At 26.0% G+C, this 26,257-nt stretch overlaps 4 protein-coding genes and 1 pseudogene across 6 annotated transcripts; 1 reads left to right on the forward strand and 4 right to left on the reverse strand.

Moving 5' to 3' along the window:
* Positions 1-784: 784 nt before the first annotated feature.
* Positions 785-906, reverse strand: LOC113550742 (annotated as a pseudogene).
* A 2,019-nt stretch (positions 907-2,925) lies between these two features.
* On the reverse strand, positions 2,926-3,345 carry LOC113548209. The gene has a single exon (XM_026948968.1). The coding sequence runs from the start codon at positions 3,343-3,345 to the stop codon at positions 2,926-2,928; it is 420 nt and encodes a 139-aa protein (XP_026804769.1).
* Positions 3,346-3,998: 653 nt separating this feature from the next.
* Positions 3,999-10,149, reverse strand: LOC113561041 (rho GTPase-activating protein gacU-like). 3 transcript variants are annotated; one of them, XM_026967224.1, is made up of 10 exons: positions 8,765-10,149; positions 8,554-8,708; positions 7,695-7,836; positions 7,483-7,621; positions 6,302-6,382; positions 5,202-5,637; positions 5,047-5,136; positions 4,469-4,628; positions 4,265-4,413; positions 3,999-4,198 (listed from the first exon to the last, which is right to left on the reverse strand). In XM_026967224.1, exons 1-10 carry the CDS (start codon positions 9,927-9,929, stop codon positions 4,130-4,132), a joined length of 2,586 nt encoding a protein of 861 aa, XP_026823025.1. In that variant the 5' UTR covers positions 9,930-10,149; the 3' UTR covers positions 3,999-4,129. The 3 variants fall into 3 exon arrangements, with proteins under 3 accessions (XP_026823025.1, XP_026823026.1, XP_026823027.1); XM_026967225.1 differs by having other exon boundaries at positions 7,695-7,830; positions 8,765-9,929; XM_026967226.1 differs by lacking the exons at positions 3,999-4,198; positions 4,265-4,413; positions 4,469-4,628 and adding an exon at positions 4,761-4,988.
* Positions 10,150-12,111: 1,962 nt separating this feature from the next.
* On the reverse strand, positions 12,112-16,008 carry LOC113548026 (ubiquitin-like domain-containing CTD phosphatase 1). The gene is made up of 5 exons (XM_026948670.1): positions 15,792-16,008; positions 13,309-13,541; positions 13,094-13,240; positions 12,865-13,023; positions 12,112-12,793 (listed from the first exon to the last, which is right to left on the reverse strand). Exons 1-5 carry the CDS (start codon positions 16,006-16,008, stop codon positions 12,449-12,451), a joined length of 1,101 nt encoding a protein of 366 aa, XP_026804471.1. The 3' UTR covers positions 12,112-12,448.
* A 526-nt stretch (positions 16,009-16,534) lies between these two features.
* Positions 16,535-19,780, forward strand: LOC113550429 (V-type proton ATPase subunit B). The gene is made up of 9 exons (XM_026952249.1): positions 16,535-16,731; positions 17,320-17,474; positions 17,542-17,853; positions 17,929-18,075; positions 18,276-18,606; positions 18,668-18,855; positions 18,933-19,062; positions 19,135-19,284; positions 19,606-19,780. The coding sequence occupies exons 1-8, from the start codon at positions 16,644-16,646 to the stop codon at positions 19,272-19,274; spliced, it is 1,491 nt and encodes a 496-aa protein (XP_026808050.1). The 5' UTR covers positions 16,535-16,643; the 3' UTR covers positions 19,275-19,284; positions 19,606-19,780.
* Positions 19,781-26,257: the final 6,477 nt, after the last annotated feature.

Raw genomic sequence — 26,257 nt, forward strand, 5'->3', positions numbered from 1 at the left:
TCTCGAATATTTGCAAGGAAAATTCGTTGAAGTTGAAAATTCATAACATTTTTGTAATTTTTACCTAAGGATAAAAAACCCTATACAAGGTTCTCCATAACTTTGTCTTCAAATAACTGTAAAAAAAAATTCTAGCGTCAATATAGAAAAAATTTTATGAGCATATGAAATTTAATTTTTTACGAAACCGCGTAAAATAACGATATATTACAATTTAAATATACATCTTTTGACCCTCCCCCCCAAAAAAAAGAACCAACTAGATTCATTTTCCTTTTGAAAGAGGGGTTGAAGTCAAAATTCAAAGCATAATTACTACTCCAAGTCTCCAAAACGTGTTGACTAATGACAGACACAAAAATAAAAAAAAACATATCATTCTAACATAAATGCATTTATCACTCCGTTCGGAATCTAAAATATAAAATATAATTACTATTAGTAGGTAGATATATTATATTTGAACCTAGAATGAGTTCGTTGCGGCTAACGGGTCAGGTTGGGTACAAATATTTTTGTATTGTGTAATTTAAAATTAGTATAAAAAAAACCAATTCGACAACCAGTGGCGTACTTAGACATGAATTTTTTTTTTTTTTTTTGGGGGGGGGGTTAAGGGGTTACAGGTACTAGGAATTTTAGTTTTTTCATAATAAATTAAAATCCAAAAATTTCGGGAGGTTTTATCCCACCCCGTTAGTACGCCACTGTCGACAACAACAAAAATGTTTATTTTTTAAGTTACAATTGAAAATAAATATTATTTATCATTATCAACAAAAAAAGCCAACAGCACGTAGTGTTCCAAAGCGGTCATTCATCCAAGTACTACTAACTACGCCCGACGTTGCTTAACTTCAGTGATCGGACGAGAACTGGTGTGTTCAACGTGGTATGGTTGTTGGCAACGAAGATGTCGAAAATAATAGTAATTAAATATAGTAACCAAGAGAATATCATTCAAATGTATGATCGCATGTAGTTGCCAAATGTAGACATATAGTAGCATTTAGTTGCATAACATTTTAATAATTTTTAAAACTTTCAGTTCAGTAAATAAATGAAACTTTAGAAAATTTTAACAACATGTTTGTAGTACAATGAAACTTTTATATAATGGACAGCCACAGGGAATTAAAAAATGTCCACTATTGATAAAACCTCTACATAGTAGACATTTGCAAAAAATTAATAAATGTCTTCTATAGAGAGACACTATAGAGAATTGGTTATACATATATACACATTGAAATTTATATATATTGAAATATTAATTAATTTATTATATATATAATATATATATTGTATGTATTAAAAAGTGGATATAGACGTATAGTATAAAAATATTTTATAATTATGTACAATTAAAAAAATCTATAATTTTTTCTGTTCTTCGCAATGAATTTGCAAATTCGTGTCCATTGATAATGTGATCTCATCTTCTTACGATCTTACCAAACATATAACTGAATCACTTGTCATTTTTCGAATAGGAAAACCATTAAGATAAGATGAAATATAAACAAAATGTATATAAGATAAAAATAGTATTTTTATTACTTAAATATTTTCGATATGTACATGTATTGTGTCTATTTATGAGAAGTAATTTTTAATTTTGGTTCCAGTTTTTAGTGTTTACGTCCACTATTAGGAGTGTCCATTTCTAACGGCTTTGGTTTATGAGAAAAATCGTAGCCCCCCCTCAACTTTTTCAATGGATTTCCGCCTATGACCTTCAACGATCTAACATTTAGTATTTACAATACAAATAACATTACTTAAGTATTAATTGTTTTATTTTTTATGAAATCTATAATTTATACAAAATAAAATATATTTTAAATAAGTGAAATTCAGATTAAGAATATATTAGTATACATATAATATATTATAATACTAAAAATATTAACTAGTTAATAAGGTGTCGTAACGACGTAACAACATGATATGCTGTCTAACTCTTACTAACAACATAATATATCATTTCAAATTTGCGTTTAGCAAAATAAATCCATTTTATGTTGTTTACTTTAATATTATCTACGATATAGCATAGGCTATTATTGATATTTATATTATTTTTTTTTTTATGAACGGGCTAGGAACCCAATAGTACTAACAATACAATTTATAAAATACACACAAGGTAAAAATAGGAATAACAGATTGTAGTACTATTAAAAAACGTTTTAAGGAAGCCTAGGTGCTTGTTACAAATGCGCATCATACAATGGATAGGATTATTTCTACCATAGTTGGTGCTGTGGAATGGAATAACAAAGGAAGAATTAGACCTAGTTAAGAGAGAAGGAACTTTAAAATTAATTAGAGAAAGGAGAAAGAGAGCATCCACACGTCCGTTAATCAGCTTATGCAAAAATACCAAATTAGCTTTAATTTTTCGATTTGTTAGAGACAAGAGTCCAAGTTTATTCATCATTGACCTATAATCATGCAATGGATGTTGAATTTGCAAAATAAATGATGCCGAAGAACAAAAACACCTATGGACCCCCTCAACACAAAGAGTCAGTTACTGTAAAAGGGCCCCAAAGAATGGAAGAATATTCTAAGAGGCCATACAAGAGAGCAATATAAAGCTTTGAGAGAACTACAGAGCTTAAATTCTTTTGACGTGCGTATGACAAAGCCAAGCATCTTTAACAAACGACAGCGAACTGCCTCTATACGGTAATGAAAATCGAGATTTGGACAAAAAAGAATACTCAAGTCTTTCTTACTAGTAACAATATTAATACTTGACCCGTTTATCAAATACGCCTAGTCTCATAGAATTGAACCACAAAACAAGAACATAAAGCTCTTTCTGGAGGATTAAACAATAAGTTACTGACTCAATTTTTCTAAAGATTTTTAAACCGTTAATAAACATAAGGAACATAGAATCTGGGATAACCAATTTTAGACCATCAACCAATAAAGAAAATAACAACGGGGATAAGTGCCCCTCTTGAAGAACACCTGAAGGTACACAAACTGTTTCAGATTTATATCGTAAGACTTTAACATAATGGACCCTACCAGAAGATAAATAAGATTTGAATCAAGATAGAATAGGCTCCCAAATCCAGTTTTATATAGAACTTCAATTAGTATTTTATGGTCTATTCGATCAAACGCTTTGGAGAAATCTGTAAAAATAACATTCACCCAAGTTCGCTTTTCAATGGCCTCCAATTTAAAATTATAAAAAACTATCAGATTAAATACAAATTGTGTAGTAGCAGAACGGATAGGCCTAAAACCATATTGTTCATCAACTAAGATAGCATTAACCGATGGCTGAATACATCTAAGAACAAACAGCTCAGAGTTTGGCATTATGATTTTAGATCGAGATAAGATAGGCCTATAATTCTTTACATCAGTTTAATCGCCAGTCTTATATATAGGCGTGACTGAACTAATCTTTAACATAGATGGGAAAGTTCCCATGTCAAGGGAGCGACGAAATATCAACCACAGCGGAAAGCAGATGCGGAATTTATGTTATAAAGGAACGCCCCTGGCAGACCATCAGGACCAGCAGATTTTGAAGTTTTTAACATAGATAAGACTAGTTCAACATCATTAGTGGTAAAGGAACATTTACTCGGTTAAGTTGTAATGTTTTTTTAAAGCTATAACTATTAATATGAAATATCAATAAACACTAAATGATGCTCTAGAATCTAAATAATATTCTTACCTTTAAGTTTTATGAATTATGATAGGTAAATTAACTCAAATATTAAAGCTAAAAGTATAAAATGGGCACAACACAAATGGATACAACGTCCTCTTAAGTTAGAAATTACTTTTTAAAAAAAGTAACTCATTTTATAACTTAGTTAAAAGTATTTAACTTGTATACCTTTAAGTAAATATTAATTTACCTAAATACAAATTAAAATGTTTGATAGCTAATAAAAGTCAATAATAAGATTTTTTTTAATACCTTTTAGTCATTTGCTCAAAACATTTTAGTAAAATATGTTATCATTAAATTTATTATAATTAGAATACAAGAATAAGAATGAATACATAATAATAATTGTCTATTTAAAAAACAACCAATAAAAATGCACAAAAAAAAAAAATCATAATTTGTATAATACAATAATATTCACAAACTGCAAACACTTACACTGTTGGATAAATCCACTTTTCCTTTTAATGTCTTTTTTTGAAGTCTCTGCAATTTTTTTTTATTTATTTTCAATTCAAATTTTATTTAAATCAAAATTAAACCAACATTTACCTTGTTAAATATGTTTGCCATCATTTTATTTGTTTTATATTCCTCTTTCCGTTTTTTTTCGATCTTTTTATTTTTGACTTCAGGACACTTGCGATATTTATTTTCAGTCAACTTCCTCATTTCACTTTGACTCATTACACGCTTAACAGCTTAAATAAAATAATAATTATATTTCTTGTTGAAAAAAAAGCTAATATAAATTACCTAATGGATTTGGTGGAACCTTATTTTCATTATTATTTGTTATCAGCATATTTTTTTTTAATTCTTTGCGTTTGTCTCTTAAACTAGCTAAGTTAGTTAAGATATTTTGCCTTTCTTCTGCTCGACAAATGTAATCTGGACGATTTATTATTAAATATTCCTATAAATTTAAAAGGTATTCTTAGACTAAACAACAATAGTATAAGAAATGTTAATTCAAATAAATATTGACTAAAGTTATTTGTATTTGATTGATTCCAATTAAATATAAATTAGTTCATCTGAATATTTTCAAAACTTATTAGGTACTTATGATAGGATTTCTATAAATAGCTTAAAACTATTAAATACATAAATATTAATACTTTATCCAGCTAGAGAGTGTTGCTGTTTAACAAAAATAAATTCTTATGAGCATCCTTATGAGACACCCAGGCACCAAAACCAATAATTCCACTATGGATGAAGCTTGAGGATGCTTAAAATTAGTACATTTTCTAGCTGGTCAAAGTATATCTATCTATTTAAAATAACTATTAATAAATACTATTGTCAAATAATTAAAATTTTTCAAGTACCTGTAAGCTAGATTTAGGTTTAAATGGGATTTTATTTGTTTGACATGCTACTGATATAGAATGTTTCTGCTTTTTTTTTTGATCATTAACCTAAGAAATGAAATAATTTATCTATTAATTTATTTTAACATGTTTTATCATTGATAAGTCCATACAGCATCTATTTCTTTTAAACATCTTGAAGTAGACTTAAATATTATATCATAACTTATAGAACTTTTACTGCTGCTTGGTTTTAATTGACATTCTGTATAATTAACACCAGACTGAGAGTTTTGCGTTCTATCAGTTTTCAATTTTGTCTCGTGAATTGATTCAGTTTGAGACCATGCAGTTTTAAATTTATTAGTCTTCTTGTTTTGTTTATCTTTAATGCCATCAAGCATTTTCTCGCAACACTTTTTCAAAGAGTTAGGTTCGTCTACAAGGATTCCTTTTTTATAATGTACATGGTCACAAATTGTAGCTGAAGATTCAAGATCAGTTTCATTTGATCTTGATGTGACTGATACTGGTTTGGAAGAAATAGTTGAATCTGTGTAAGTTGAAGTAGTAACATCAGAACTTGAATTTGATATTGGAAGTCTTCTTCTACAAAATTAAAAAAAATTATTCATATATAATCTAAAACAAACTAACATAACCTACAATTGGTGACTCCTATAATAGTAAATAATAAATATTCATCATCTCAAAAATTAAATTAAATAATCTGGTCATTGAAAAAAAAATATTTTTATCATTATAAATTTTTGATTCTAAATAATATATTGAATTTACAATGCGTTTTTTTATGTGTTTATGTAGTATACACAATTTACTATAAAAAAAAAAAAAATTGAAAATGAATAACCATAAGTACTTGTGTAATTTTTATTAAATGTTTATATTACAATTTACTCTAAATGGTATTATTTTTAAAGTTTTTTGAATTTTTTTAAATTATTTAAAGACATATGAAATTTTAATTTTAATTTCTATTTTTGTTATTTTCTCTAAATGTTTATAAAAAATGCTATCGGGTTTAAAAAACTTAATAATTTAATATAAGGTTTTATCACAAGATTCTATTGATATTATTAAAAAATAAAGTTAAGCGCAATTCCAATTTATTTTATGACAACTAAAATTTAAATTTTTACAAAACTAGTGGCAAAAATTTTTTAAGTTGATATTTACTCTTAATAATGAAAATAAGTAATATTTCTACATAAAAAAAATGTTAATTTATAATATGATATGTAAAATTTCTAACCTTAACTTAGATTTACTATTTGTTTGTTTCTGCTTATATGTATTCCAATCTTTTTTCAGTTCTTCATGGGTGTTCAATAGCCTAATAAAAACATAATTTTAATTATTTTAAAGATAATGCCATAATTACATGTTCTCTCCATCTTACATATATACACACAAAATATCAAATTGTTGTTCAGTAGAATACATTTTATGTTGTTAGGTTTATTATTAGAATAAATTTACCTATAATGAAACCTGAATATTATCTAGGCTATTACATAGGTTTTATTAGTATTATAATATTAAAATGAGTTATGAGCATTTTAAAGTTGTAATATTTTACATAACTATAATTTATTTTAAAAATATATCAATAAAAGCCTATGTGATGGCCTATATAATATTCTTACCTTTAAGTTTGATAATAAGGAAATTTACTTTGGTATTTAAGTTAACAATATAAAATTGATTATGCTGATTACAAATTTGCTATGTTGTTTGTAAGTAAGAAGGTGACTTAACATGCGCATATGGCATCCTCTTAAGTAGCAATTACAAAACACAATACAAGAAAATAAAATAGTTATAAAATTTAACTGATATATATATAATACATTTTATTTTTTCGTGAATTTATAAGCCAATTATTTAATTAATATCATATAGGTAATGGTTATTTAATATTTCCTGTTTTCAATTATTTGGAAAAATGCATTTACATAAGCACACCGTAAACATATTTAAATAAGTATAGTTTTAAATATAGTTTATGTTTTATGATAGGGCAATTAAAAATTAAATGTACGAGTACATATAAATGATTATTGTATTAAACTATATTTCAAATAAATATTTATTCAATAATTTTGTTTATGAATATCAAAACATACTTCATAGAGTAAAATTTACATTCAGGTGGTATTGTAATACTAACTTTCTAACATTTACCAATAATAATAATCAAATGTACTTATTAAACCCATTACTATAAGATTTTAAATCGTTTTAATAAATAAAATTTAAAAAAAGAATTAAATTTCATTTCCAACAATTTATAAATAACGTTTTTAATTATTCATAAAATAAAATCATATTGTAAATTTAAATAGTAAACCTAAATACCTACAGTTATATTGATTATTAAAAATTTGTAATATTATTTAATACTAGTAGGAAAATAGTAAATTAAAAACAAACTTTTTCAAATTATTCAAGTGAGATATCTGACTGTTGATCCAGAGCATTTGATTTTCTCTTTCAGTTTTCATGTAATTTTTATGAAACCAAATCATTTGTTTATTAAAATCCTTATTAACATCATTGTACTTTGTTTTACCTAATATAAAATACTTAATTAATTATTTTCATTTACAGTAAGAAAATCATAGTTTCTTAGTTATAAAACTTACTATGAGTGTTATTTTTTGGATTTGATTTTAAGTCAGCATTTTTTTTTGTAGATGCTGAAGGTTTCAAATTTTCATTTTCATTTATGTTTATTAAATTATCTTGGATTGTACATTGCACACTTTGATCCTTTTGTTTCTGTAACTTCATGATAAAAGTAAAATTTAAAATGAACCAAAGTATTCATAACGTTTTATTATCTAAATATTGAAAAAAACTTTATATAATAACTGTAAAATTAGTTTATTTTGAATCCAAAATAAAACTTTTTCCCGAAAAATAGTTATTTATATAATTATAGATAGTATACTATCTAGAAAAATTTGATAACAATTTATTTTTATTTATAGATTTTTATCTTTAATATTTCTAATCTTCATTTTAAATAAAAATGTTAATTTGTTAATTTTATTATTTTAAGGGACTAAATCTCAAAGTATTTGAAAATATTGTCTCTTCTTTTACACAAGTAAACATTAAAATTGTAAAATTGATTTTTTTTAAATTTAAGTAAATCAAAAAATTATTTTAACATATCAATTTTTTTAATTATGTTTTATATAATTCTAAATATGACCAAAAAAAAAAATATAGATTTTATACATTACTTATTTTTTTAAGTTTTACAAAAACAAAATTAAAAACAGTTTTTTGTATAAATTGGTATCTTAAACAAAAACTAGTTTTTTTATATAGTAACTGGTAAATATTTATATGCAAAGTATGATGGAATTATCAAATGTTAAAATGTTAACCATCATATTAATTTTTAGTTACTTAAGTACTTACATAAAGTAAAAAACATAAATTATAATAATATAACTTAAACATTTATATTTAAAAAATTTGTTATTCACTTACATTTATCGAGGTACATGATTTTTTTATTTTACACTTTTGTAAATTTATGTGCCGCCCAGAGTTCAAAGAAGATTCATCATATTTAGAATCGACATCATCACCATACCGCGAAGAAGTTATTGGTGATGTAAATGTAATTGTGCTGGAATGATTATCTAAAAACTTTCATTTATAAAACAAATGTTAAATAATCAATTAAAAATTATTTTACTTGTTGGATTGTTGACTATGGTATTAGCAGTATTAGATGTTTGAGAAGTAAAATCTTGTCTAATTGGAGTATGAGGAGTATGATCAGTATCTGATGAACTTTTTAATGATGAACTGTTATTTTTGTCTTTCTGAACGTAGTTTTTTAAAAAACTCTCAATAATTTCTTTAAAAATTTCTTTTCTTTGAAGTTCATTTGTTAAACCATTTTGTTTCATTGCATCAACCAGTATTTTAGTACTTTGTTTAATTTCTTTATCTGAGTAGTCTTCTTGTTCATCATTTCTAGTATTATAATATGAATTGCCTGGTAAATATTCAAAGCTATTTACTCGATCAGTAGTATTATTTGTTGAGTCATGGAATTCTTTTGCCACCCAAGATCCAGCGGTATCAGCACTTCCCAAGGTACTATTAGACTCTTTACTACTCTCTGTCGATTTTTGTTCTTTGTTGGAGTTAATGCTCAATTTTTCAAACCTTTTTTCTTGTTGATTGAAAATCAAACTAACATCATTTTCATTTAATTTATTAATACATTTTGTTTTCAAAGACTCTAATTTGTGAACTACTGTTGACACTGAAAGTGAAGAAGCCATTGGTGATCGGCATTTTGGTAGTGTGTCACTCTTCTCAGTTGTAAATTTCAATACATCTAACGAAGTAGATTTTTTTTCTCTGGATAATTCTATTTCATTCAGATTAACCAATGAATTACTTTTGGTTTTGGGACGGATTATTTGGTTTTGATTAACAATCGGGGTTGAATTTGTATTATAAACGAGGCTACTCACTGCAATTCTTTCAATTGTACTCATATCTTGACTCTGTTGTTGAGATGTAATATCATATCCCACATCGGCTCCACTATCCCATTCAAGTGGTCTTGTTGAGCAAACACTGGAAGGAGAAGAGGCATTCAATTGCTTTGGGACTTCCAATAAACTATGATCGCTATCCGTAAGAGATATGTCATGTTGAGATGAATCATAAGTGGTCGTACCATCAACATTCGTTGTGTTTATTACTACATTGTTGGTTAACGATATTGTTGATTCTAAATTATCATCATTCACAGTTCCAGGTTTGTCGACATTACTGTCAAAACTGCACGGAGAGACAATTATGTCTGAAATAATACTTTCAAAATCTGATGGGTCCGACATTTATAAATAAATTTAAAAAAATCCAAGTAAAGATTTTATTAAATGGAGAACATTTAAAATTTTGACGCACAACAGCAAATTATCAAGTCACTACTTAGTACATAAAAATTCAAAAGTATCAAATGTTGAGTATTTTACTTGTATCGTAGTTGAAATACTTACAAGTTGTAACTGTAACTTCCAAAAACTCTTAATTCATGATTGTCGTTATTTGTGAATTTGTGCATTATTTTTCAAAAGATGATAAAAATGATAAGATTTGTTTACACCAATATACCATGAACAAAGAAAATATGGAGAGATAAGCACTTGTCCTAAAATGATAAGTAAAGTAGGTTATACCAGTGTTCTATGGTTATACATGGTGGTTATCCAGTGACCAACTTCTAAGACCGTAAATTAAATCTGACTGTTATCACGGGCCTAACTGACTCGTTTTTTTTTCAGCAAATATCAATAAAAAATTATTCTTTATGTAAAAATTCTTGAAAGTGTTTTTTAAGATATTACCAAAAGCTGTTCTAATAGCTTTCTACACAAATACTAAATAACAACAATTTTTTTAATACGCATTTGAAGTCAATTAAATCGTATAAAAAATTAAATATTTTGAAGTTAGAAATTCATTAAAACTTTTCTATTTATAACTAAGGTATAAAAATTAAATAAAAAAATCTTTAATACACTGACACCGTAATAGTAACCCACTAGATGTGTAATATAATAATATACTAATAAACAGCAAAACAGTACTTACTTGTCTACCTTTTTATATTTTAGATTTAAATCATTTATTTTGTAGTTTAGAAATCATAAAATGCCTCAATTCTAAATTCTTTTAAGTATGAATTAACCAAATAAATTTTAAATTTGTTAAGTTATAACCATTATTAACTTGATGCGATACGGCCTACCTGTATTAAGACAGTTATATTTCACAAACTAAAACCTTCTTAATTCCGAAGTACCGGAAAGACTTATAGGCAAATTATGTCAGAGATACACCTATATTCTGTGGTCGTTACTTAATACATTTCCAAATTATTTTTAAAGTGTCGATTTACCTACATTTAGAAAATGTTAAAATCGAATGGTCGAAGTGCATTTAAGTACAAAAAACATAGGCGTAGTTTCAATATAAAATCTGAGAGTGCTTAAGCTCTACATTTTCCAGGCATAGCGTTGAATAGCTACTGATTGTAATATTATAAAAAAGTATTTGAGGGTGCTAACACCCCCTAAGCGCCCCCCCCCCTATTTGCGCCTATGACAACAAATAATGAAAAAATATTTTTTTATTACTGAACAGCTTACAATTGATCAATTGATTATTATCAATTTGGATTTAGAAAAACATATCATTGATTTCTTTAGTAAAATCACGGACTAAGGTATAATGGACTGGCATCGAGTGCAAAATCTATGAGCCGAAAATGTTACGCGAGCGAGGAGTGCAAAGGGTTAAATAAACCGAATGATATTAGCGCTCTCTATATAATTTATATACTAAAATAATATTTTTTTTTTTTATTCTTTACTATTATATACACAATCTGTACCTCATGGGTACAATAAGAGTATTAGCTGAGATAATATAATACACGAAAAGGCTTGATAAAAGCCAGTGATGACACTTAAATATTGAGGTTATATATTAATTTTTATATATATATACGACTATTTATGTATCTGTTTTTTTTTTTATATATATTAAGTTAGCATAACTCTAAACCAGTTGCGTTTTAAACGCCTTGGAGGATTACCCGGAATAATATGTATGTCAAATAATAGACAACATGCCTATCGATTACAAAAAAACCACTTAAATTAAATATTTTGAAATGTTATCATCATCAAATGAGAAGGATACTGTATTTCTGTGTTTATAAAAGCAAATTAAATGTATTTAATATAAATTTCTTGTAAAACATAATACTATAGTTGCACGTATCAAAAAAGGATATTAATGTAGACACAATAAAAAAAATTCAACTTTACCATTGATTTACGCATAAAAAAATAATTTTATTTGTAAAAATAATAAAAATTTGATATGTTCTTAATGCTCTCATGTAATTGTAATACATTAGTTAAAATAAATAATCAATATTTGAATATTGTTTGTTTTTTAAATATTTTTATTTCTGAACATTTATTTATACAATATTATATACCAGTAATTTATATTTTGGACGATAATAAGGATTTATAGTAAAAACATCAAGTTAAAAGTCCAAGAAAGTAAAACAGTAATGAATCATAAAAAGGGGTATTTTCTTTTATCAATTTTTGGCATAAACCAAATAAGTTTGACATCAAACACCATTAACTATTAAAAAAATATTGATATTACATTATATGAAGGTGAAAATTCAATAACCATTCCACTTGGTGAGGCATAATAAAATATATCAGCCAAATTAAATATATTGTATTAAATTATCATAAAAAAATTAGCTGTACAATAAAATTTTCTTATTTAGTTCAAAATATATAAATACATATTATCATTAGATACATCACAATTTCGGTTGAGAATCAGGCGGTTTAGGTTCATTGTTGTCAGTTCTATCTCTTTTATGTCGTTTTTCTTTTTTATATTGTGCTTTCTTAATAAATTTCTCCCAATTTCTGTGATTAAGTTTGGAAAAATCATCAACTTTGGCAATTTCATATAAATACACAGACAAATGTAATAACTCTTTGTCCATTTCCCAATTCAGATGGGCTTCTCTGAATGGACGAATCTTCAGACCATTTTTTGGATTCATCAAAAAATTTCGACGGATATCATCAAACATAATTGTATTATGTTTATTATAGTTTTCTGGAAACTTACCCCATATTACACCTAATGGTTTTACCTTTGATAATATAAAAAATATACAAGTTAAAAAATATTAATTTTAATAATATAAATTATAATTAAACTTACAGAAACCACTCCATACTTAGGAGTATGTACAGTAATCATTGCAGCATTATCTAAGTAAAACATTATTTTATATGCAGCATTATTGGCTACATTTAAAACAGCCATTTTACGTTCTATCCAACGCATATCAGTTGCTGACCAAATTACGATATCATAATGCTATATAAATCAAAATACTATTAATTTCAAAATAAGGAATTAAAAAATAGTAAAAACAAAAAAAATTTACTTCATAGGCAGATTCTAAAAAATCATGTAAATATGGTCTCATAAGTTCTATTCCACTTTCTGCTGCTGATCTGTGATCAAACAGAGTATAATCAATATCAAGAACCAAAAGTTTTTTACCAGGTCTAGGATCATTGAGCATTTTAATCTATTAAAATAATACACAAATATTTGTTAAACATTTATAAAATATTTACTAAAAACAATTTAAATTACTTCATAATTATCAACCCTATTTTGAACTTTAGCTAAATGTATTTCCATTTTATCAACACGTTCTTCATCAAACTCTTCTGAATCATAGCTTTTACATTTTCTGCCTTTTTCTCTTTTAGGTGGAACCACACTAGCTTCTGCAATATCTTCTTCCTTTGAACCAACCATCATAATTTTAGTACCTGATTTAATATTTATTGTATTCAACAAACATTCATCTGGAGCCATTTTACCTAAAATAAAATTAGAATTTTATAAATTAGCATAAAACTAATAAAACAAGGCAAATTGATATTGGAAATCACTCAAGGTAAAGAATAATAATTAGTTAGTATATCAACTTTTATATATAACTTAAGTGATTTCTAGGTTCAAAGAAAGTTGAAATATGATGCTTATAAATAAGAAAAAACCTAAAAATATTATATTTGTATTCTTTTACAAATTAGAAAATTAGTATTTTATACAAAAATAATCAATAAATATTAAAATATGATTTAACATGCAAATTTTTATTATTATTTTTATTTTTTTACAAAAAGTAAACTTGTGTTTTAATTTTTTTTTTTATTTCTTAACCCCATAAATATTATAAAATAAATAATACAAATATCCATTTACAAAATAACTTATTCCTATTAACCCTGTGTTAAAAAAGTTGCTCACATTTTCTACTCTTATAAAACTGCATTTAAAACCTATAAATCCAGACCCCAATTAAAACATCAAATATACATGATACAATAAAATTACATAACAAACCTATAAAGTAGTGATAAATAGTGAATAATAATTAAGGACTGAAACTAAGTAGTTTCATGTCTCTTAATTAAATGATTGTTCATTGAGAGATTAGTAAAATAATGTTAAGAGATTGGGTGTTGCCACTTTTGACTATATAGTATAGATAATTTTAAAGGACCATTCTCAGATTATCTATTATACCTTTGATAAACTGTATTGAAAAATCTTTTTGTAATAATTTGTTTTTGATTTTAGGTATGATAATGTTAAGATACTAGCAACAGGTGTTATTCATGGTTTGGGTGAAATATTATTTTTAGGATAAAACCTACTAAATGTAACAATAATTTTTCTTATCTCAAAGCTGATTAAAATATTTGTAAGGTCAGTATATTTTTTTAAAAATTCAAACTGTTTTAAGATTATCATAATATCAACAATAATACTGTTTGGATAGGTTTAAGCAATTAGTTTAATATGGATTAATTTTAACTTCGAGGCCAGATTTCATAACCAGTGATATGCAAAAAATTTATAGATGATATTATATAAAGCAAATTTCACTTTTTACATTTTTATAATTATTATTTACATTGACTATTACTTAGTTTATTTAATATTAGTCAGTATTATAAATATTGACTGTCATTTGAAAAATAAAACAAAAAATAACAATTGCATACATTTTTTTTTGTACTTTGAAGTATTAGTTGCTTTTTATTTTCATAAATATATAATTTTTTATAGAAAACTCCATAAATAAATAAAATAAAAAGATTATTTGGTCAAGTGGTTTGTGACAATATTGAAATGTATATTCTGATATAAAAAGGTAACAACTGCTTTAAAGTAAGGGTTGAAAATGTTTCATTTTAAAATGGTTTTGATTTTGAGAATGTCCTTTGAAATAATTAGGATTTGTTCTAGGTTTTAAGATCAATTTTTGAAAAATGTCAATTTGGCTTGTTTTGAGAATTTTTTTTTTTATATCATTCTAATTGTATAAAAATACTTATTTTAACTAAAATAATATTTCAATTTTAGTTAAAAAATTTGGAAGAAATCAATATTAGTTTTAACATTTTGATTAATGAATGGTTTTATAAATTCTTTGGTTTCAGTTACAATAATTTTTGTATTGAAAATAAAAGGATACAAGTTATAACTAGTTAGTGATTTTCAAAAACATTTATATTTTGAGCCTGGCTTTATATTATATATTATAAATTTACTTTTACATTGTATGTATTTTGAAATTATGATAAAATAATAATCAGAGGTTATTACTAATTAATATAAGTACCTACCTATAAAATAATTATAATAGTATTACACTGTTTGTAACTGCATATAATATATATTAATACATATATATTATATGTGCATAAGATATTATAATAACTCTATAATTTAAATTAAAAACTTTAATGTTTATACCAATTTATAATGTGTCTGTTCTACCTAAGCAATCTTGAAATACATTTCCAAAAATATAATGAAATAATGAAAACCAACCTAAAAAAAAAAAATAATAATTTATACTTTATAAATTTAGAGTACTTAGTTAAAAAATTATTGATAGAATAATTAACAAGAAATTATCCATACATTACATTAATTTCATTTTTCTTACAATTTCATGTATAAAAGAATAATAATATATTGAAGAAAAATGAATACCTAAGTGTTGATACACCTAACAAATTTATTAAAAAATAAAAATATTCACATATATTCACCTGAAATTCTTAAGTTGATAAGTTTTTGTCTTTCTGGTCTCACGCCAGTACATTTAAATATTTCTTCTTTCAACGTTTTCACATCACTGTTTGTATTTAAATTTTTTACATCGTAATCGTTACCATTCCATTTAATTACAATGTCCAACAAACTGATTGAAGACTGCTCTTCACATTCCATATTTTTGGATAAAGTGTCCAAAGACGGAGCGAGCATTTGAAAATTATAGTCTGCGTAATTTCTTTCTGAGAACGTATTTTGTTATTTCAAATCATTTTAATTCAATAAACCTGCTGTCAAAAGAGGTACGACGACTACAAAACCACAACAAAATGTTATGAGCACAACACAAATACACAATAAATCTGAATTTTGTTATTGTGATTTGTGATAACTTTATTACAATATTCATAAAGATTCCTGCAGGTATGTGATGTACACAAGATAGTGTACAGTGCAGGCATTAAGCGATATTAAATGATATTTTTAAACTTAAGTAAAAAAAGAAATTCAAATCGACAAGTTCGTCAAGAATCAAACAAATTTAATGAAATAAATAATAATAATTATTATTTTTATGTTTAAAATCAATGCAAACGTTGATTCAAAAATAATTATATGACACAATATTTCCACATAAATGTATAATATCTTAGGTTTCTAAGGTGGTGTTCACTGTACGGTCGTTTTGATAAAGGCCTTGTACACTTATTACTCCGATTAAACAGCTGACTATATTATGGGCGAAAATCTCATGTTGCAGCATTCGACATCAACGATCTAGAAGCGAACCTGTTTCTTGATAGTTTTGCCGTACTTTTTCTAAGTTTTAAAGTTTTGGATTGAAACTGATGACATTTGGTACGATGAACGCCCAACAAGCACATAAGGAACATGTGTTGGCTGTGTCGAGGGATTTTATTTCACAGCCAAGGCTTAGTAAGTATATTCTACGTTTAATAATAACATACCAATCAAATTAGGGCGTGTCTGTGCCCAAAAATCTATATTAAAATATTATAATGCATTTGTCACTTACTTAAATCTTAATTAAACGTTTAAATCAACCCTTGGGTAATCAATTTTGTTATACCTTAAATAACAACTGTAAATATTAAATTTTTTGGTGATCGGCATTGTGTATTCTAAATGAATACTTACAATACGTCAATTAATGTTTGTTAATTAATTAGTTTTTCTACTTCTATATGATTCCGAATTTAAAAATATTTTTATACTATACATCATTTACCTGTGAAAATATTATTTCTAGTCAAATTTATTAATAGTTTTGTATGTTTATGTTTAACTTATTATAAAGTTAGGTTATTTGTATATAGTGTTGTTTTAAAGTTAATTTAGTATTCTTGTGGTTTTTATTTAAATTGTTTTTATTGCTGTTTTATGAACATCTTATTTTAACATTGTTTTAGAAAAATACTCAACAGATCGATGTAAAAGCTATTGTGGGCGTGGTTATTTACATTGATAATTGTTTTGAACTGACATCATTTCATTTTTTTTTAGCATATAAAACTGTTTCTGGTGTAAATGGACCTTTGGTGATCTTGGATGAGGTTAAATTTCCTAAGTATGCTGAAATTGTGCAATTGAGATTACATGATGGTACACTACGATCTGGCCAAGTGCTTGAGGTATCTGGTTCTAAAGCTGTGGTTCAGGTATGTATAATGCTTACATTCAATTATTCAGTCTAGGGCAAATTTATAGCTAAAAGTGTCATTTAAGGTGTTTGAAGGTACATCAGGTATTGATGCCAAGCATACCCTATGTGAATTTACTGGAGATATTTTACGTACACCTGTATCTGAAGACATGTTGGGACGCGTTTTCAATGGCAGTGGAAAACCAATAGATAAAGGACCCCCTATTTTGGCTGAAGATTATTTAGATATTCAAGGTCAACCTATTAACCCATACTCTAGAACCTATCCTCAAGAAATGATTCAAACTGGTATTTCAGCTATTGATATTATGAACTCTATTGCTCGTGGACAAAAAATTCCAATATTTTCGGCTGCAGGTTTACCTCATAATGAGGTATAATATATATTTTATTGAGTGATGAATATTTGAATAAAATATTACTATTTATAATTTTGATATACCATTTAGATTGCTGCTCAAATTTGTAGACAAGCTGGTCTAGTTAAACAACCTGGTAAATCTGTTCTTGATGATCACGAAGACAATTTTGCCATAGTATTTGCTGCTATGGGTGTTAATATGGAAACTGCTAGATTCTTTAAACAAGATTTTGAGGTAAAATTGTTGAATGTTAAAATATATTTCAATTAAATTTTAAAAATGATGTCTATAAATTGTGTTTTAAGTGTAATGTAAATTATTTTATCTTTTAAAAATTTGTACAATTTTTAATAATTTATACTGTGTATTTTTATAATTTTAATTATATTTAATTGCTTATGACGTTATGTTTATTTATGTATTTTTTTTTTTAGGAAAATGGCTCAATGGAGAATGTTTGTTTGTTCTTGAATTTGGCTAATGATCCTACTATTGAACGTATCATTACACCACGACTTGCTTTAACTGCTGCTGAATTTTTAGCTTATCAGTGTGAAAAGCATGTCTTAGTTATATTAACTGACATGAGTTCATATGCTGAAGCTTTAAGAGAAGTTTCTGCTGCTCGTGAAGAAGTACCCGGGCGTCGTGGTTTCCCTGGTTACATGTACACGGATTTAGCTACAATTTATGAACGGGCTGGGCGTGTAGAAGGAAGAAATGGTTCTATCACACAAATACCTATTTTAACTATGCCTAACGATGGTAACATAAGGATTTATATAATTGTTTTAAATTATAACTTATAATTTATGTCTAAATCTAGATATTACTCATCCAATTCCTGATTTAACGGGTTACATTACTGAAGGTCAAATTTATGTTGATCGTCAATTGCACAATCGTCAAATATATCCACCAATAAATGTATTGCCATCCCTTAGTAGATTGATGAAATCTGCTATTGGTGAAGGAATGACTCGCAAAGATCATTCTGATGTATCAAATCAGTTGGTAAGTTCAACATTTTCATACTTCAAGTGTAAATTAATTAAATTATATATATTTCTATAAATTCATATATTTTTTAGTATGCTTGCTATGCAATTGGTAAGGATGTACAAGCAATGAAAGCTGTTGTGGGAGAAGAGGCATTAACTCCAGATGATCTTCTGTACCTTGAGTTTTTAACTAAGTTTGAAAAAAATTTTATTACTCAAGGTAAAAAGTTTAACTTTAAATAAATCTTAATGATAATTATTGTAATAATATGCCATTATTTTTTTTTATTAGGTAACTATGAAAATCGTACAGTATTTGAATCTTTGGACATTGGATGGCAGTTACTACGTATTTTCCCTAAGGAAATGTTAAAGAGAGTTCCAGCAGCAACGTTAGCTGAGTTTTACCCAAGAGATTCCCGTCCAAAATAAATACTTTTGTGTAAGTAAAAAATGTCTACATTATTTTTTTAAACATTTCTTTTAACCACTATTTAATAATTTGTATATAGTTGGCCTAATTTGTAAAGAATTTAACTCTAAATTATCAACATTTTTAAGAGAATCAATAATGTATTATATTCTATTAAAAGTTTATGTCTTACAATGATTATGTGATTAAACAAAACCGTACTTCTATTACTTCAAACAAAATGTAGTAATATAATTATTATTTTAAAGCTTCGACGCCAACGATATATACAATAACCTGTGATATAGTGATTTAATTAATATTAAAAAAAAAAATTACAATATGTTGCAGATGAATATTTTAACCGTAGATTATCCAAAATCTTCTATGTTCATTCTTCATTGGTTCACCTTGTACATTCCATTATGAATAAAAATATAACTACTGTATTTTTTTTAATATGGTAAAAATATGTAGAAAATAGTTGTTCAATTCCCATTAAATTAAAGTCATGTTAACATTTTAATATGTAGTAATAGTATTTATTATTTTATTATAAACATTATTGATAGATAAAATATTATTGTCGTATTTCAAAATGGGAATCCAAGTATATTAGATTATCAGCATAATAATTTGTAAGAGAATGATGTTAATTTCTTTGAGGTATTTTACCTTTTTATTTTCGTTGTTGTGAAATTATTATATTCTATTGAATAAAATTGGTTTAAAAAATTATATTTATTGTTATTGGTGATTAGTACTCAATGTATTTCAGTGATTACTGGTATAATAGATATGATGAATCTCTTCTAAAATGAGTTTTAATATATACTTTATAACCACTGTTTTCATCTAATTCTAATTTTTAAATTTTACACGAGTTGTAGTTAAAATTAAAAATTATATTATATAAGACCGTTCTAATTTTCTATAGAATATTTATTTTTTCTGATTTTTAAATTTTAACTAATATAAACAATGTATTAATTAATTAAATATGTAAAATACTAAATAATGTATAAATAATATATATGATTAATCACACTGATTATTAAATTTTAAAAATATTGTCAAGAATTTACTTAGAATTATATATTTTTTTCTTTTACATTACAATTTATGATAGAATAGTTGACCATCAACCTACTAAGTATATTAAAAGCTAGCAGAGAAATTAAATCAACAGAGCAGCTATTATTACACTATTATTGCATTAAAAAAATATTAGAATTATTGATTATTTTAAAAATATTTCTTTTTACATACTAATTAAAATCTTATATAAGTCAATAAATGTTAATTCAATTATACTTCAAAAGTTCAAGACTTATATTATAATTAATAATATAGTATTTCTTTATATTTTTTTAAATAAATCAAATAAATATATGTAAGTAACAACTAAAATTGTTCAAAATGGACATTATTTTACACTATATTGTTGTTAAATAATTTTTAAAGAAAAAGTCAATTTAACTAGTCTGACAACAAACATACATATCATAAAAAGTTGTTTACTTAATATTTACATTTTCATTATTTTATTGAGTGTATAAAATAATTATTAAGTATAAATACATTTTTTTGAAAAAATTGCTTTTTTCGTCCACTTCATAGATTTTGCAAAGTACATATAATGTAAACAATGTTCAATAAATGTAAAGAGTATAATACAATGTAATAATCTATACTCAATTATTAAGTAAAATACTCATTATTTAATGATAATAATTTGAGTATATTATCTTACAAGCCAGTATACGACATTAATGAATAATGATCAGATTGTACAAGTTTAAATCTTAAAACAGTGTTTACTTATACTTACTACTTAAAGAATAATATAAATATTTTTAAATTAATTATTACATTTAATATGAATATGTTAGGTACCTGTAGGCTATAGGTAGCTAGGTAATACTTTTGAAAAATAATTTTTGGATAGTAGGTAAGTAATTTTACTTTTAAAGGTATGTGTAGAACTTAAATTGGTTAAAGATTGAACACAAATTGTTATTATTTGGACTTGCCACTCTAGGCCACAACTAAGAGAGGGTCCAGGAGTCCGGACCCCCCTCCACCGAAATTTTTAAAAATAGAAACATTTTATTACTTTATTAGTGAATATTGTTTATTGACTATACCATTTTCAGTATTTATACTAAAAAAAAAGTTGGACCCCCGAAATTTGTTTTCAATTACGGCCTTATTGCCACTTAGCAGGCGCGTACACAAAAAAATTTTCTGGGGGTTTACAAAATTTAGCAATACAAATTGTTCACGAATTAATAAAACAATTTTTTCCTCATTACTCGAAATTATTTCGGGGGTTAGGATATGTTGTAATGTTGTATATATAACAAAACATTATTTCATATACGGAGCGGTAGTCAACAAATGCCGATTCAACAAAAATTAATAATTAAATTGTCGACGGCGACGACAAGAACGGAGCGATCGGGCAGTCGTGATGTGTTACGGCTGACAACTGTTTTATTTTAATATCTTTAATTATTTCGTTGTGCTATTATATATTTATTTTATTTCGATTAATATAACTATTTGTTTTTATTCTCATATCGAGATACGCACCAACTCGTTTGTGGCGAGGAAACACTTTAATAGAAAATAGCAAGACACTATAGTACTTTATTTCTCTTCCAGTACTCGTTATCGTGGTCAGCTGTTTGAGAGTAAAGCAACCTTAGAGTTATAACGTATAAACCCTGCGAGGTCTTATTAAATTGTCCTTTGCGTAGTACTCGTTATCGTGGTCACCAAAGGATTGTTGTGTAAGCACTTACTACAGGTTATCGATACTACTTGTTTGACAGTTTGGGAATTGGATACCGAGATACCTATTCTATACGTTAAATCATCGCGTGACGCATACGACAGTTAGGTTAACCGGGGGGGGGGGTAAACCCCCAAAAACCCCTTGTATACACGTCTGTCACTTAGTGGCAGTGTCACTAGTATCAGACAGGTTATGTTCACTAAGCCACAAAAGCAACCTCAGCCATCAGCCTAATTTGTGTCAGTGAGATCTCGGGTCCTAATTTTTATTAAATTTTTGTATTAAATATTTCGTATAATTATGTAAATTATATTAATTAAAAAAAAAACTTTAGTGTACTTATAAATACCTATTTAGTCATAGATCAAATATAGGTACATAACAATGAATATTGTTTAGTTCATTAGTTGACTATTTTCTGACTGAAATAAAATAATAATGTATGGTATAATAATAAAATTTTTTGTTATTTATGTGATCCAGTAAATTCAAATTCATACACAAAATAATGAAAATTAAAATGTGAATAATTATTATTTATAATAACTATTATCGCTGCTATATATGTGACAAATATCCGCCGCGCCGTCGTAATGTCAAAAAAAATATGAAATATGCATAATATGCGTATAAAATCAATGAAATATGCACTTTTTTAGCTAAAATTGGCAAAATATGTATTTTTAATTTTCCATTTTTTAACTTGCCATTGTATACTTCATATTTCTAGCTATGTCTGCTATAAATTGAGAGCATACAGATCAATATGCAATTCCTACTTCTCTACTTCCTCCTACTAACTTCCGAGCCCTACATATAACATATGTATAAAATATATGTCCACGTAGTTTAGTTGCTCCGATTGTATGTGTTTAGCTCAAATATTGGATTGAAATAACATATTATAAAACTTTAAGTTAAGAACATTATCTCGTCGGATTTTTACTATATTTTAATTTTTAAAAGAATTACATATGAATATTTTTAAATATTAATATTTTACATACTTAAACCATTTTTCAAAAACACTATATTAATAAAATTGTAGTTTTTATCATAAAAAAACTCGATAAAATTGTTCGTCTATCTACTATTTTAATTTTATTTTTTAACAAGACCTTTGTATTTTTTGAATATTATTCTCCGTAAAAAAAAATGGTCTTCACGAAACGAGACATGCATAGGTTGACACTGTTTGTCTCTAGTTACTAGTTATCAAGTTTAGATATGGACATATAGAAGATAGTAAAAAGTGGTAAAATACGAAATACCTAAGTTGAAATTTTTTTTCAGATTTTAAAATCATAATTTAATTTTTTAATTTTTATAAAGGGAATTTCGAGTTATAATATAATACAGCGGTTCCCCACATATGGACCGCGGCCCACTTGTAGGCCATGGCCCATGAGCAGCGTGGTACTGAGTGGACCGTGAACCGTATAATATTAAATATTATATATATTTAAAATAATAGCATTACATAGTTTTATTTTTTATTACATACCAAAAAATATTTCTGGTTATAATATTTAATTCTTTCATTTCTAATAACTGTAATATATATATATATATAAAGATAAAGATATAAAGATTTTTTTTACAAAATTGTTGGTCCACACAACTAAAAAGGTTGTGAACCGCCGATATAATGTATCATGTGTGATGTGGGTTCATGAAAATGACTAAAATGAGCTTATGTAATTTTCGCCCAATATAATCAAAATATAACAATATAATTAGCACTGCACTACATCACAAAATTAATTTTGGTAATTAGTGTTAAATAACATCAGATAAAACGCCATTAAGTACCTATCCATCATAGGCGTAAATAGTGTTTAAAGTTTAAAGAGAGGGGCTGTAGCTCAGTTCTACATTGGATTTCCAATGTATTATGTTTATGTAGCTAAATATAATGGGGCTAAGCCCCACTCTATTTTCGCCTATGAATCCTAATCTATCCAATCTTGTAGGTACCTAAAAAAAAATGAATTTGCTTAATTTTTCACCTAATCAAAATTTTTACTTAAGTCATTTTAAATTAATAATAGTAGATAACTTATTTTTAAAAATTAATAATTAATAGGTACGTATTTTAATTTATTCGTTGATCGAATTAATTTTATTCATTTTGGAAAATTAATTTCAATATACCTAGTACATAGATAATTTGGTAATTATGTAAAATTTATATGAAAAAAGTAACTTTGGGTATATATACTTGTAATTAGTGACGGCAACTAGAAAATTTTCGGTGGGGGGGTAAATTATTACAATATATATATATAAGATAAGTACATAGGTTAATAAACTAGCTCTCGGAGAAATTTCGGGAGGGGTTACAAGTTACAACCCCTTAACCCCCATGGTTGCCCTACTGCTTGTAATATTTGTATACATCATAATGCTTAATGTATATATAAATTAATAATATACTAATATTCAGTTAATAAATAAAATACGAGTACGTAAAAATCAGGAATATTATAATCCATTTTCCAATTGTTCAAGTTATTAGCAGTCCATATTATCTATTCTATTCGCGTTTCAAATGCTATAAACTATAACTGACATGAGATTAGTAAATTTATCAAATTCCAATAATTAAAATTGAAAGTTTGCGCTGTAGATTACATAATATGTCATTTCGTTATCTGTTGTGTAGATTACCAAAATTAATATTTAAATGTAGCGCAAATTATATGTACTTTTTTATATTTTAGCGTTTAACCCATATTACATTCGAAGTGCCCGACGCACTTGAATGTATCTATTGGTAACCCCGAATACCATATCCCGCGGAAATAATATAAAATTTAGTCACGGACACCGTGTCAAGGCGTGCAGTAAAGTTGTGATACCTATATTACCATTGGTTTAATATAAAATTTATTAAGTATATTTAATCAATGCTATTACTTATATTTGATGGTATATTATCTTGGTATCACTTAGACCTTGATATAATTCATTGATACAATACATTTAGATATAAATTTAAGTTAGTTAGTGAGTAGTGACTAATGATTCAATTAACAATCATTGATACATCCATCACGTATAGGCGACAGAGGTATAGTCTGTTAAGATATTCTTCGTACATATTAAACTTTTAAGTTAAAATGGTTTTTAATAATTTATCGCTATATTATTTGTAGCTATTTAAATTATTAAGCTTAGTCTTGATGGCTGGCACTATTATCCAGTCCAGAATAATATTTCATTTAGAGATAAAATAATATTATGCCACAGCTCGCTTTAGTATTTTCTACAATACCTTCTATTATTCGGCATGTAATCATATTTTTAACATAATAACATGTACCTAGATTCTATCACTATATCAGGACCGTGAAGTGTAATCTAGGGCCCTTGGGTCAATTTTTATATTTAAGTAAAATATAGTCTCATCGGGCTCAGTCACCTGTGTTCTATAACTTATAATTCAAAAGAAATATTGAAACTTTAAAGTAACCAAATAACTAAGCACATTATAAAACGGCGCATGTATAAAATAAATAGGTAAATATTGTTATAAATAATATCAAAGTTATTTATTCTCGTACGTCAACTAGTCAACTTTTATCTTGCAAGAACAGTGTGGAATGTGGATTAAACAACTTAATAAATAAAGAAGTACCTAAATCACGTGATTTAGATAGAAGTACAGGTAATGATTATAGAAACAGATACTACTATTGGTATTTGTTATAATTAAAATATGATTAATGTCGTTATTAAAATAATGCCTACTTTAATTTAAAATTTTTATATGTTAATCAATTATAAGAAAATATTTAAAGACAAAATATTCAGGAAAAATAAATAATTAATTAATTACTTTAATCATTGAAAGATTCAAGAGGGTAGTACTAGTAGTAGGCTTCTGGCAGTTATATAATACATTCATAATTGTAATAATATAAAAGTTTCTTTTTTTTCATTAGCATTTTAATTTGAACAATTTTCAAAATGACTTCAGGATCATCCAAGGGCGGATATAGTAGTCCTAAACGGGGGTAGGGGGCCATTTGTTAGTTATCGATTAAAAAAGGTCATCATCTATTTAAAAAAAACTGTTGGAATAAAGTGTACTTTTTTTTTGTGAACGAAAGGACAATTGCCCCCATTTCCCCCCTTGTATCCGCCCTTGCAGGGATCATATATTAAAGTATTTAAGTATATTAATTATTAATTATTATG

Source organism: Rhopalosiphum maidis, chromosome 4 (assembly GCF_003676215.2).
Source record: "Rhopalosiphum maidis isolate BTI-1 chromosome 4, ASM367621v3, whole genome shotgun sequence".
Lineage (NCBI taxonomy): Eukaryota > Metazoa > Arthropoda > Insecta > Hemiptera > Aphididae > Rhopalosiphum > Rhopalosiphum maidis.